The sequence below is a fragment of the Balaenoptera ricei genome, chromosome 2 (assembly GCF_028023285.1).
Source record: "Balaenoptera ricei isolate mBalRic1 chromosome 2, mBalRic1.hap2, whole genome shotgun sequence".
NCBI classification, from domain to species: domain Eukaryota; kingdom Metazoa; phylum Chordata; class Mammalia; order Artiodactyla; family Balaenopteridae; genus Balaenoptera; species Balaenoptera ricei.
Window position 1 is genome coordinate 159,565,247 of NC_082640.1, and position 13,879 is coordinate 159,579,125.

The window sequence follows — 13,879 nt, forward strand, 5'->3', positions numbered from 1 at the left end:
GTTTTGGGGGTTCTGGTAATGTTCTCTTCCTAAGCTGGGTGCTGGTTACCAGATGTGTTCACTTTGTATACATTTATCAATCTGTACACTTATAATTTGTGTACTTTGTATGTATATTTCAATAAAACATTCACTACCCCCCACAAACAGATGCTGTGGGGAGTACAGAGGGGTAAGACTCTGCTCGTTGCCATAAAGAAGAATCACACAGGAAGAGGCACTGGAGATGGCTCTTAATTAAGGGTAGGGCCTAGATGGAAGGGGTGTTATGGGGGCATTCCAAAATGGAGGAACTTTGTTAGCCAGGAGTCCAGAGGTAGTAGTCTGCAAGATGAGTTTGGGAGATAATGAGTTGATCAGTTCATCTGGAGTAGAGGGTGACTGGCTGAAGAGTGAAGACTGAACAGTTGACTAGGGTCAGATTGTGGGCATGCTTCAAACGCCAGAGCTCAGAACTGGCTGGCTCTTGGGCCAGTGAGAGCCTGCAGATGTATTTTATTTTCTGTGCCTTGGTTCTTTTTATTTTTTTCCAATTTATCCCCAATGTTTAGTATTTGGGGGAGTAACATAAAAATTCAGATTCTGGCAATACTGGGATTGCGTATTTTATTGCGAAAAATGAATATTTCTTTGTGTTTAACATACAAAGTTTTTAGTGTGTATAGGGCCTTATTTTTCTGCCTGGTACCTGTAGGTGTTTTTATTTGTAACTCTGCATTTGGGGACCTGAATATTTATAATTACTTATATTAATCCATTTGGGAATTCTCCTGAGAGGCTTTTTGGTTAATTAGAAATTTAAAAGATTATTTTATGATATTATTTTTATTATGGCACACTTCTCAGCATCTCAGAACTCCTCAGGTTAACAGAAAAATATTTTCATTTAGAATTTAACAATCTCTTGCGAATGACCAGTAATAATTTTCTTTTTCATTTTAGGTACCCCAGTAATTAAAGAGGATGAGGAAGAAGATAACTAACACCACATTTTCCACTTCGTGTAACTTATTTAAATGTCATAAGAACAATAGATAAGTTTGGTATAGTTGTCTATTTTAAAGATTCTGTGTGGGGCAAATGGTTCTTAAGATAAAACAAATCTTTCATTCCTTTTTTTCTCGTAACCTATTCAGTGTTTCTCCCCCAAAATGATAACGCCAACTTTATATATTCTAGTTCTCTTTTTAGAAGCTATAAATTTTCAATTTTTGTCTTCAGTCCCAGTTATGCACTGCGTGGCCCCATCTACTGAAACCTTTATAGACCAGTCATTTTTAACAACAAAGGAACAAATGTGATTCTTTATTCAGTTTGTTTAGTTTTTTCATTTTTGTTTTTGTTTTTTTTTAGGCCAGGCATTTAAATATATACACTTAACTTTTGAATCTGTAGGCCATCTTTCTTGAAGGTCCATCTCTTTATGACTCAGAAGCACAAATGTGTCATGCCTTTGGTTTGGGAAGAGCTCCTCTTAGAAATATAGCAGCAGTCCTAGAATCAAGACTCCAAAGTCCAGCTGGAAAAACTATGGTGAAAAAAGGAAAAATTAGTACCTTGGAGGCCTTATAGCCCATGTTATATTTACTTATTTGTTGTTCCAAAAGTGTGTGCATTGTCAACTGGAATTTATGTTGTGTTTACCTGCATGTCCACTCTAGTCCTGCAAACAGCCAGCCAGTCATTCCATGATCCAGGTCAGTGGTTAAAATGACTGTTATGATCACTCCTTTGACCAATACTTTGGCCTTATTACACATACGGACCTGATCTTAGGCATACTTTTTGGTTATAGTTCCTTATATTGGGTTGGCCAAAAGGCTTCTTCGGTTTTTTTCTATAAGATGGCTCTAGTAGCACTTAGTTGTCTTTAACTTCATTTGAAACAATTTTGTTAGATTGTATTGTGACAGCTGTCGTATCAGCATGCATTTAAAAAAAATTATCAAAATTGGTGAATTTTTGTGTAGCCATTTTAATATTGAAGATGGAAGAAAAAAAGCAACAGTTTCTGCATATTATGCTTTATTATTTCAAGAAAGGTAAAAACGCAACTGAAACGCAAAAGAAGATTTGTGCAGCGAATGGAGATGGTGCTGTGGCTGATCGAATGTGTCAAAAGTGGTTTGCGAAGTTTCGTGCTGGAGATTTCTCGCTGGACGATGCTCCACGGTCGGGTAGATCAGTTGAAGTTGATAGCAATCAAATCGAGATATTAATTGAGAACAATCAACGTTATATCATGTTGGAGATAGCCAACATACTCAAAATATCCAAATCAAGAGTTGAAAATCATTTGCTCCAGCTTGGTTATGTGAATCGCTTTGATGTTTGGGTTCCACATAAATTAAGCGAAAAAAACCTTCTAGACTGTATTTCTGCATGCAATTCTCTACTTAAACGTAACAAAAACATTCCGTTTTTAAAACAAATTGTGACGGCCGATGAAAGTGGACACTGTACAATAATATGGAAAGGAAGAGATCGTGGGGCAAGTGAAATGAACCACCACCAACCACACCAAAGGCCGGTCTTCGTCCAAAGAAGGTGACGTTGTGTACATGGTGGGATTGGAAGGGAGTCCTCTATTATGAGCTCCTTCTGGAAAACCAAACGATTAATTCCAACAAGTACTGCTCCCAATTAGACCAACTGAAAGCAGCACTCGTCGAAAAGCGTCTGGAATTAGTCAACAGAAAACACATAATCTTCCATCAGGATAACGCAAGACTGCACGTTTCTTTGATGACCAGGCAAAAACTGTTATAGCTTGGCTGGGAAGTTCTGATTCATCCACTGTATTCACCAGACATTGCACCTTCAGATTTCCATTTATTTCAGTCTTTACAAAATTCTCTTAATGGAAAAAATTTCAATTCCCTGGAAGACTGTAAAAGGCACCTGGAACAGTTCTTTGCTCAAAAAAATTAAAAGTTTTAGGAAGATGGAATTATGAAGTTGCCTGAAAAATGGCAGAAGGTAGTGGAACAAAAGGGTGAATATGCTGTTCAATAAAGTTCTTGATTAAAGTGAAAAATGTGTCTTTTATTTTTACTTAAAAACCAAAGGAACTTTTTGGCCAACCCAATATGTTAGATAAGTAAATATATATAAGCAGTAGTTATATCTGAATTCCTAGCCTAAATGTTGGCCATTCATATTTTTTAAAATTTGCCCTAGTAACTTTTGTCTGTTGACCCTCATGTTGAGAGAAGTGATTGTTGTAAGGGTGTAGAACTTGAAAGACTGGATTTGGTACCTTTCAATAAGTGAAATTTAGTATTTCAAAATATATTTTTTCAAAAAGTTTAAGTTAAACAGCTCTTAAAGTGAATTATGTATATGGTTGTGGATGGAAAAGAGATGTTTCATTATGGAATCCCAGGCAAACGGCATTATTTTTGAGGATTGTCTCGTCTGTGAAGCGTAGCAGGTGATTTAACCTCAGAATTGCAAAGCAATAGTTGGATGCAGAGCTTGGAATTTATCATATAAGAAAAAATTGTTTTTGGAAAATGCAAGATACAGTAGTCAGTAACCAGATGAAGTCCATGGTAGGCTGTGACTGAGTCACTGATAGATTGCAAAAAAGAAGTCAGAGGCCCTCTGCCATATTGTGCCTAAAGTCCCTCAACCAGAGACTATTGGCTCCTATTTCCCCATTTACTTGTGTAAAACTAGTCAAAGAGGGAAGAGTCATCTTTAAAAAGTGATTGCATAAGTAGTCCCGGCTTTCCGAAGTTTTCAGCTGTCATTTAAGTAGGAATTACATGATTTCTCTGAGTCACTCTGATCAAAAGGGACCACTGCTTTGACAATCAATTCTAAATAAAGGTCCAATAATTTTTTTAGCTTCCTTTTGCTCTTCCTCACAGTCTGATAGGAAGAAATCTTTACTCTGACTGGCTTATACATTCAAAGCCTTTGACTATTTCTTTTGTGAACCATAGGCAATGAGAATTTTCCTTGGTGATGTTTAAACTAAGAAGACGATCTTTTCTTGTACTCTGCACTTCATCTAGTAGGTAAGCTTAAAGCCCTATTGCTAGGTATGGCTGTATTTTCTAAAAGTTACGCTGGAAGTGAATATAGTAGGGAATGAATGAATGACTTCATACTGAATTTATTTATAAAATGGCTTACAGTGTTGGTGTTTGGTTTTTCTGAATTCTTAATATAGAAACTAATTTTCTCTGTTTCCTTGTTTCTTAGTGTCTTTTAATCACTGGTAGTTCTCAGAGAAGTGTAAGGTGCTTTTCTGTGTCCATTTCACACAAAATTCATAATTCAGTTCCACTCAACAAATATTGAATGACTTCTGTGCCTCCTTTTCTTGGAATTAAAGCCAGAATCCATGTTATTAGAAAATGGAAGATAAGGTATATGAAGAAGTTGAGAATATTCTCTCAAATCATTCCTTAAATCATTCTTTACTGCTGCAAATTTAGCTGATATTAAATGCTTTTGGTTTATGCTTCTTGGATTAGATATTTGACCTCCTTGGAAGAGATTCTCTCTGTGCTCCTTGTTTAAAGCATTATGCCATTTTAGTGGATCATTCAATTTCTTCTCTTCTTATAATGATGGAATCAGTACAGTATTTTAATTTTTCACAGGAAATTTTATTTTCGTCTACCAAGGAATTCAGCTTTCCTATGTTCCCTAACTCTAAGCTTATGGCTGTATTACCTTGTCAGGTCTTGAAAGGTTTTTGTGTTCTCTGTAAATAGGCGTTTGTTCCTTTAAATCAGAGTTTCTCAACCTTGGCACTATTAATATTTTAGGCTGGATAATGTTGTGGGGAGGGGGGCTGTCCTTTGTAGTATAGGATGTTTAGCAGCATCTCTGGCTTTACACATTAGATGCCAGTAGAACCCTCTCCCAAGTTGTGACAATCAGAAGTGTCTTCAGACATTGCCATCTATCCTCTGGGGCAGAAGGGTGGGAACAAATTCGCCCCCGGGTTAAGAACCAGTGCTTTGTAGCAACATTCCTTTTTCCAAGGTCCATTTATTTTCACTCTGTAGCCATATGCTACCTGAGTTGTTATTTGAGAGAAGGTGATGTATTTAATAATCGTGGATGGAAGGAAATGGTCACTGGTGTTTTCCTTTTCATGCTCATTTTAATAATTTTCACATAACATTAGAAACTCAGGGCTGGAAGGTTCAAATTGTTTTTTAGCAGGGCCTCAGCTTTTATTGTTTAGCATTCTTATCTTAGGACAGTAATTATTAACCTACCTCTCTCCTACTATCAACAGAATCCAACTTTATGATAGATTTTGCTTTGTCTCTAAAGTTTAACATTTCAAGTGTACTTTAGAAAATGGATCATCCTTCTTAGGTGTTCATTCTTTAAGCATTCATTGTCCAATAATGCACAAATTTTGTAGACTGTAGCAGTCATTAAATACAGAAAAATATTGTATAAAATTTGGTAATCATATATGAAAGTAGCTGGTATAGGCACTGATTTTGCATGTGGACCGAAGACTGTCTGGTCATGATAACTTGATATGGTTACTGGATCTATTCCACAAATAGTGGTGGTATAAGACACGTAAATGTGGTTCCTGTATAGAAAGAAATTTTGATTTGAATAGATGCTTCTTCTGATACCTCTTACCAGTGGTCTGAAGTAGCATAAAGAGGAGTACGAAATGAATCTTAACTGTTAACTTATTCTCAGAGTTGGTGATGTGTAAGTAGAGTCGAAGGTGGTTATCTATGTGACCCAGAATCCTCCAGCTGGATTTTTCTTAGGACTAAATGGAAAAAAGTATAGGGCCTAGAGAGGTTGGATTAAATCATTAACTTTAAAAAATTGGGGGGAAAGTGTCAAAGCATCAATCATGAGTAGTCTGATTGTCTCTTTAACTGCAGTCTGATTGTCTGTTCACAAAGACCTTACATTGTTAAGTATTGGTAAAGGAGGAAAAAATAACTGCTAAACTGAAAGTTATACTTTACCAGAAATTAATTTCTTTGGCACACATTTTCGTTATTTGGGCTGCTTAACGTGCCTGTAAATAATTAAATATAAAACAAGATTCAGTGTAGCAGAGTTGGTGCTTCTGACATAGCTAACTTGACCATATTCCTTAATCTTCATTTTAGCATGAGTGTTTTTAACTATAAAGTAAGTGCAATAAAAAAATTAAAGGTGTTTTTTTTTTAAATCACTGAACTTTTAGAAATCCCTCATCTATATCTCTATTCTTGCCTTTTTATCAACCACTGACTACAAAGAAAGAAAACTGAAAAACTAGACTGAGTCTTACCTTTTTCTAACCTAAGATAAATTTTCACTTGACACTTGGAGAAGTCATTACTGGATTCTACTTAATTTCCCATATTGGGCAGGTTAGAAGGGAACCAGCCAACCAATTATGATCTAGCAAATTTAACAAGGGGGTGGGGGAGAGTAAGCTATTTTTCAGTAGATTTGCACTTTAAAATGAACTGGATGTTGGTGGAAAGTACTCTCAAAGGGCAGATGGGTAAATACCTAGCCTGCATGTGGATATTAGAGAATCAAACCTCATCCTTGCTCATTCTAAGCCCACCTGAGCAGTAGTTGTGTGTCAGCATAATCAGAGCCAGGATTTCCCTATTTCCTTACTTGGTGTCATCTTCTATGTCTGCTACATTAACAGTCATCCCTCTGGGGGATGTATCAAGTAGAATCTCCTACTCAGAATAGAAACTTTGTGAGTTATCTTTCCTACATCTAGATTTTAAAAATTAATTTAGATGTTGGCTAGATTAAGTTGTGGCTAATGTTACAAGGGTGGGGAGTTCTTTGCTTGTTTGATCAGCAGGGTACCTGCCTCTGAGGTGCTATTGCCTAGAGCGATCAATCCTATCAAAAGACTGGTGAGTTGGTAGCTGTAGAGAATATACATATGGCTAGCTTCTCCCAGGGTGTCAGTCATGATCACGAGCATCACTCCAGAATCTTTGGCTTCTAGAACCAACTCCATTCTGAAGAACGTTTTAACATCTATTAATACGTCGGTAAGAATCTTTTATATGCAGGAATTTTGTAGCATGTCTTTATGACTAAACTTACTGTGTTAAATTATTTAGAAATGTTGAGTTTCTGAACGTTATTTTGTGAGACGTTTTAAAATAGTAATAAATTGTGTTATTTTATAAAAAAATTAATGTGTATCTTTTTTGGTTACATGTCCATTAGTTTTACCTAATATAGAACAACTATGTGAACTTCCAATGATATTCAGTTCCGAAGAAACTCAGTGTTTGGATAACATAGTCCACACAGCTTGTGTGTGTGAGAGAGGGAGAGGGACAGAAAGAGAGAATTAGGGATTGACTCATTTCTTTATGCCAAAAAAATTTTTTTTCAGTAGTTTACTACCAATGATAACCTCCTCTCTCAAGTTTGTAAGTCTTCCCCAGAAGTTCTCTGGGCACAATTTCAAATGACTAGGATCCTGGAAGGAGCACTTCCAGAGATAGCAAGTTACTACTGCACTTGGTTATTTCTAGTCCTCTCCTGACTTCCAGAAGTGTACAAGGTTAAGGTTGGCTGACAGGCCCTTGACTTGTGGTCTGGAATGACCTGACGTTGGCTAGCTCTTTTTTGATACACAAGAAACAGGAAGAACCCAGCAATAAATAGCAGTAATATTACACATTTTCCCAGCATATATTCTGTGCTATCAGTCAAATGTAATTTTGGTCACAGAATGGGAATATAGTACAGTTTCTACTTCTTTATTCCACAATTCTTTGGTTGTGAGGATATGTTTCTTGCTGCTCTCCTCCTTTAAAAAGCAGAAAGATTTTAATTTGTGCCTATTAAGAGAAAACCTTAGGCTTCCCTGGTGGCGCAGTGGTTGAGAATCCGCCTGCCAGTGCAGAGGACACGGGTTCGAGCCCTGGTCCGGGAAGATCCCACATGCCACGGAGCAACTAAGCCCGTGCACCACAACTACTGAGATTGCGCTCTAGAGCCCGTGAGCCACAACTACTGAGCCCGCACTCTAGAGCCCGCGAGCCACAACTACTGAAGCCTGCTCACCTAGAGCCCGTGCTTTGCAACAAGAGAAGCCACTGCAATGAGAAGCCTGCGCACCACAACGAAGAGTAGCCCCCGCTCGCCACAACTAGAGAAAAAGCCAGCGCGCAGCAACGAAGACCCAATGCAGCCAAAAATAAAAATAAATAATTAAATAAAAGAGAAAACCTTAATTCAGATCATAAATAGCACGTTATTTTTAGTTCATTGTTTCCTAGAACAAAGGGTGAACATCTAGAATTCTGACATTTTTTCTGCCATATATATTACATTAAATATATGTATGTATATGTAGATATATACAATTATTATATATAATAAAAGAATCCTAAGTGATGACCTTCCCTTCTAAAATGGAATCAACTCTCCAGCCATAAAAAGATGGCATATCCCTATGTACAGGTAAAGTATGCCCATAACATACTGGGTGAAAAAAGTGAAGAACCTATTATTTCTTTTTGTTGTAAATGTAATATGTGTGTGTGTGTGTGTGTGTGTGTGTGTGTGGTGGGAGGAGGGAGTATGTTTATGATGGAGTTGGGGAGAAGGTAGGAGTGAGTGTGAAGACAGGACTGTGAGAGGTATGGAGAGTGTACAGAGCGCCATGCCTGTGGGAATGGAGGAGGAAGTTATGAGTCGGGAGGGGGGGCAACGGGGACGTTTGTCGGGGGAAGTGAAGATTTGCGTGTCTGTTGTGGGGTCCAAGATGTGGAGATGTGTTGAGAAAAGAGTGTGACAGGGAGGAACAGACATATGATAAGTGAGGACATGAATAATTGTACAGAAAGATCTTAGAACGTATACCAATATCAGCCTTCATAAATAAAATTTTTTACCTTGTGATTTTTATGCAGGCCGGCTATAAATTTAAAGCCTTGTTACTAGGGGAAAACCCCACTGAATTCTTATGTTCATTTAATCACTTCTGGATTTACTAGAATTTCAAAAGATGGACATCTTCAGTCACTGAATCTCTGCAACCAAACAAACATGTCTTTAAGCCGTATTTCCCTTTTTATATCCTCTTGATATAAATGGCTGCTGCAATACTGAAGCATTAATTTTATACAGGTATGATGAGTTATTCCTGCAGTGAAACATTTTTAGCTGAAAAAAGATTTAAAAGGGGAAAAAAAGCATTACTAGATAACCTCCTAAGCCATTTCAGGATTTTCTAACATCTAATAGTAAGTTAACATTTACTTGTGTCTATTTTGCCTTCAAACATTTGTCTTGTAGAAAACATGCAAAAATTGAATATATTAAAAAGTATTGCTGGGGCTTCCCTGGTGGCACAGTGGTTAGGAATCCGCCTGCCAATGCAGGGGACAGGGGTTCGAGCCCTGGTCTGGTAAGATCCCACGTGCCGTGGAGCAACTAAGCCCGTGCGCCACAACTACTGAGCCTGCGCTCTAGAGCCCGCGAGCCACAACTACTGAAGCGGTGCACCTAGAGCCCGTGCTCCACAACAAGAGAAGCCGCCGCAATGAGAAGTCTGTGCACTGCAACGAAGAGTAGCCCCCGCTCGCCACAACAAGAGAAAGCCCACGTGCAGCAACGAAGACCCAACGCAGCCAAAAATAAATTAAAAAAAAAAAGTATTGCAATTTAAAGTTACATACTATGGGGCTTCCCTGGTGGCGCAGTGGTTGAGAATCTGCCTGCCAATGTAGGGGACACGGGTTCGAGCCCTGGTCTGGGAAGGTCCCACATGCCGCGGAGCAACTGGGCCCGTGAGCCACAATTACTGAGCCTGCGCGTCTGGAGCCTGTGCTCCACAACAGGAGAGGCCGCGATAGTGAGAGGCCTGCGCACCGCGATGAAGAGTGGTCCCCGCTTGCCACAACTAGAGAAAGCCCTCGCACAGAAACGAAGACCCAACACAGCCATAAATAAATAAATAAATAAATAAATAAAATAAAATAAAGTTACATACTATGATATAAAGCTTAAAGTAAAACAATTGAGGTTTGGGTTTTTTTTTTTTTTCAGTGACATGGGGAAGTCTTCCTAAGAAATGAAAATATAATGGAGCTTAATTACACTGAAAGTTTTTTATACATGTCAGAAAAACAAGACAACAGAATTTTAAAAATATTTTTATTAATATACATGTATTTGATAACTTCGAATTTAGAACACTTAGACTCAGCATGAACAAGGTAAACTACACTTCAATGACAAAGATTTGAAACGGGGGAATAGATACTGCAACTGGTTCATATTAACCTCCGCTTGCAATCTGTATCTTGTCCAGTGAAAACTTGATTTACACAGCTCTACAAGTGCAGTATTTTTCTAACAACCCATTTTGTAGTCTCGGAACACTTTTCAGTTAAACTGATTTAGATGTTTAAAGATGAAAATAAACTTGCACTCTAAAGTTGAATATCTAATTCACATTTCTTTCCGTTAATGTAAATCAGGAAGAATTTACAGTAAACACAAAAACTATTCACGATAGTAGTAATAACAGTTCACATTTTTACTGAACACTTCTTGTGTTAGCCAGGCCCTGCACTAAACATCTGAACGTGCAATTTCACATTTAATTGCCTCGACGGGAAGTGTCACGAGTTCACGTTTTCCACAACTGATGATGATGCAAGCTGATGACAGTTTGCACTGAGCACTCATGTCCAAACCTTTCCCTGGCATCGTAGCTAGCATGACTCACTTGTACCGCAGCAGCTCTGGTGCTTGCTTGCACGATTTTACTAATGTTACATGAATACGCAGGCCTGACTTCCCCCCGCCCAAAAAACATGGCTAAGTCTTTACTACTAGGAGACACACCTGTAAGACAGCACAAAGACAACGATCAAAAGCAGCTGTGATCTAGGTCTGCACTAAAGCCCCTTTTCTGGGGACTCAGAAGTGCCCCTCCAGGCCTAACTGCAGGAGGGCAGCCTCAGCCTCCTCCTCCTCTTCCTTGGCCTCCTCCTCGCGGATCTGCACCAGCAACTGGAAGAGGTTTGGCGCTGGCCCTTCCGCAGCCCCGGTCAGCCACAGCTGCCTTCGGATGGCCCAGCTGTGGTTGGCCCCGGCAATGACCTGCTCCAGGCGGGCTTGATTCACGTTATCTTTATCTATGGCCCCCTTCTCCACCACCTTCTGCAGCAGAGGCTCCAGACGAATGACATAAGCGGATAACTTTTCTCCCGGGTTCTGGTAAGTGTTCAGAAATCTGACCTGCGCATCCCTAGAGCTCTCCACGCTCCCAAACACCTGCTCAAGCGCCTTCAGGCATTCGGCGGTGGTAATCGCAGGGTTGCTGATCTTGAGAATGCGTATGAACTCAGCAGCAGGGCCTCTAAGACTCTGCATCAACCGCCGCCTCTTTTCCACATCTGACACCTGCCACTCCTCTATGACCTCATTAGTGTGCTCCAGCCAGGGACCAAATGTCTCCTCCCCAGGCCCCAGGATGTCCCTCCCGGAGAAGAGTGTCAGCTTCTTGTACCATACGGACTCAACAAGAGGCTGAATAACATTATCCAAAATATAGTTTAGCATCTCTGCTGTCATATCTGGGCCTGGGGCCGGAGTGGGGTTCTGAAACCCAAGGACACGGGCAACATCTTGCACGGTCCACCCCTCTCTTGCTAGGAAGAGGTGCAACCTTTCTAGAAATTCAGCATCGGAAGTCGGGGGCTTAAAGACCACTTTCCAGACCCCTCCTTTACCTGGCATCTCCCTGGGGATCGCGGCGTAATCGACAGCGCCAGTGAGCTCTAACAAAGCTGCTTTGGCATTCTCTTCCCTCCAGAACATTCTCCCAAGCACTCGATAGGGCACCTGGGGCATCGCAGCCTGGAGGGTCTCTTCGATTTCAGCCTCATCACAGTTCACGGGGATCCCCCAGACCAGCAGGGCTCTCTGGGAGTTCACATCCATCCCCCTACACCAGTCTTCCAACAGTGCCATCGCCATTTTGCCAACTATCAAGGGCCCCAATTCTACAAAATCCGGGTTACTGTGGTTCCCTGTGCTCTAGGACTTGGGACGACAGCAAACACTCCCCCGCAATATGCCCGAGGAGTCAAGCTTCACGCAACCACGATTAACAAACGACACCAGAGTCCTGCTCTCGTCCTTTCGCTGCCCCCCAATGTCAGTCCTCCGCGTTCTCGGAGCGAAGCCTGCGGGATGCTCAGTTACGCGGCCTCCGCCATCTTGCGTCTCTGGTCGGGGTCCGCGGGCCGGGTCCTCCACCTGTAGGCAGGGTGTCGCGTCGCAGCTCAGAGGCGAGGAGTGAGGGCGGGCGGCGAAGGCAGCAGCCGCCGGGCTGTAGAGGCCGCCGGGGTGTAATCGCGGGGCGTGGCCTTCTGTTCTCAGCCCCGGCGCCAGGCACTCGCGACTGCTCACGGCGTCAACCGGGCTTTCGCGGTCGGAGCCCGGCCTTCAGGCGCGCGAGAAGCCGCTTCCCTGCAGACGAGAACTGCGCCGCCCCCGGAGGAAGAGACTACCCCGAGGTCGCAGCGGTGGCAGCGGGGCCAGCCCGAGAGAGGCTCCTTCGCTGGAGCAGGTGCCCGTCTGGGCTGCGAGGACGGCCGGCCGGGGATCCAGAACACAGGCAGCGGAGGCGCGGGTAGGATGCGGAAGCAAGGCTAGAGGCGGCGCAGGCGAAGGCAGGCCGCGGCGACAGCGCGCCCGGGTTGCGGCAGGTTGAGGCGCGATGGCGTAGCGCGGCTTCCGACTGGTCAGACCCGCAACCAGCCGAGGCGTAACGGCCGCAGTGGCGGGCGGGGCCGGCCGGCAAGTGGCTTTCGCCCCGCCCCGCCCCCGCGGCCGAGCCTGCGCGAGCGTAGCCACGGAAACGGCGGCCCAGAAGACTGACGACCGGAGTGCTCCGGAGGCCCGCAGAGGCGAGCGGGCATTAATTTCTCTGACAGCGCGTTTCCTTTTTCACGTTTTCCAGATTTTTTTTTTTCACAAAGCACTGCGTTTAAAAGATGATAATATAATTCTGCAGTGAATTTAAGATGATATGCGTCCGTCAAGGAAGATTGTCTATTCACGTCGCTCGTTCAAGTCAATGCTATATAAGAAAATACCCTGTACCATCTGATCGCACTCAGCAACCTCCGCGAATTTCATCCCAATGAAACTAAAACGTTGGAAATGTGCCGTGTGTTTGTGTGAGACACTGAGTTGAGGCTTTTTCTTGTCTAAAATTTTGTAAGAAGATCTAGATCTATTTAGTAACCCTTGTAGCCAGGCAAACGCTACTGTGTTATTTCCCCTGTCCTGGCATCATTGACAGTTAGCTGATAAAACAGAATCCTTACGGTTCAAAAACGTCAAGTAATCCCTTGCAAGCAAACCATGGCCTATTTACGTCAATCCCAGATGGTGAAAATCTCCCCAGAAGGACACAGCATTCAACTCTGAATTTTTAAAACCTTATTTAATAAAAGGTTTAAAGATACAGAAGAACGTTCAAAAGTAAATAAGTTACATAGGTACATTACAATCACATCAGCAAGATTTTCTTTAGTGTGTTAATTTTTTTTTATAAAAAGCACACAAAAAATAAAATCTTCAGTCTGGTCTATCACAACTGTACAGCAAAAGAGGTAATATTTATATATATGTACACTATTTTAATATGTAACAGTCTTTTTAAAAAAGGGTGCCACAGGCAGCAAACACACAAAAGGCAGTGTCTGATATTTTTCAAAATAAAAGGAATATACTTATTTATATGCTATTAAAATATTTGTACAATAATTACAGACTGTCAAGGCTATTCCTGTGCTCTGTCCCCTCCAACAAGGCCTTCGACTGAGAGACGAATGAAAAATTGAAACAGCTGCAAATTGTTAGAGGC

General features: G+C 41.4%; 2 protein-coding genes across 2 annotated transcripts in view; one reads left to right on the forward strand and one right to left on the reverse strand.

Annotated features, from left to right (window-relative positions):
* The window catches only part of DNAL1 (dynein axonemal light chain 1), a 33,214-nt gene extending 31,906 nt beyond the window's left edge, over window positions 1-1,308 (forward strand). Inside the window, exon 8 of the mRNA XM_059914610.1 lies at window positions 943-1,308. Within this exon, the coding sequence (XP_059770593.1) occupies window positions 943-983 (41 nt within the window). The 3' untranslated portion in view covers window positions 984-1,308. The remainder of the gene's footprint in view (window positions 1-942) is intronic.
* An 8,821-nt stretch (window positions 1,309-10,129) lies between these two features.
* Window positions 10,130-12,784, reverse strand: PNMA1 (PNMA family member 1). Its single transcript, XM_059914609.1, has one exon. It carries the CDS (start codon window positions 11,977-11,979, stop codon window positions 10,918-10,920), a length of 1,062 nt encoding a protein of 353 aa, XP_059770592.1. The 5' UTR covers window positions 11,980-12,784; the 3' UTR covers window positions 10,130-10,917.
* Window positions 12,785-13,879: the final 1,095 nt, after the last annotated feature.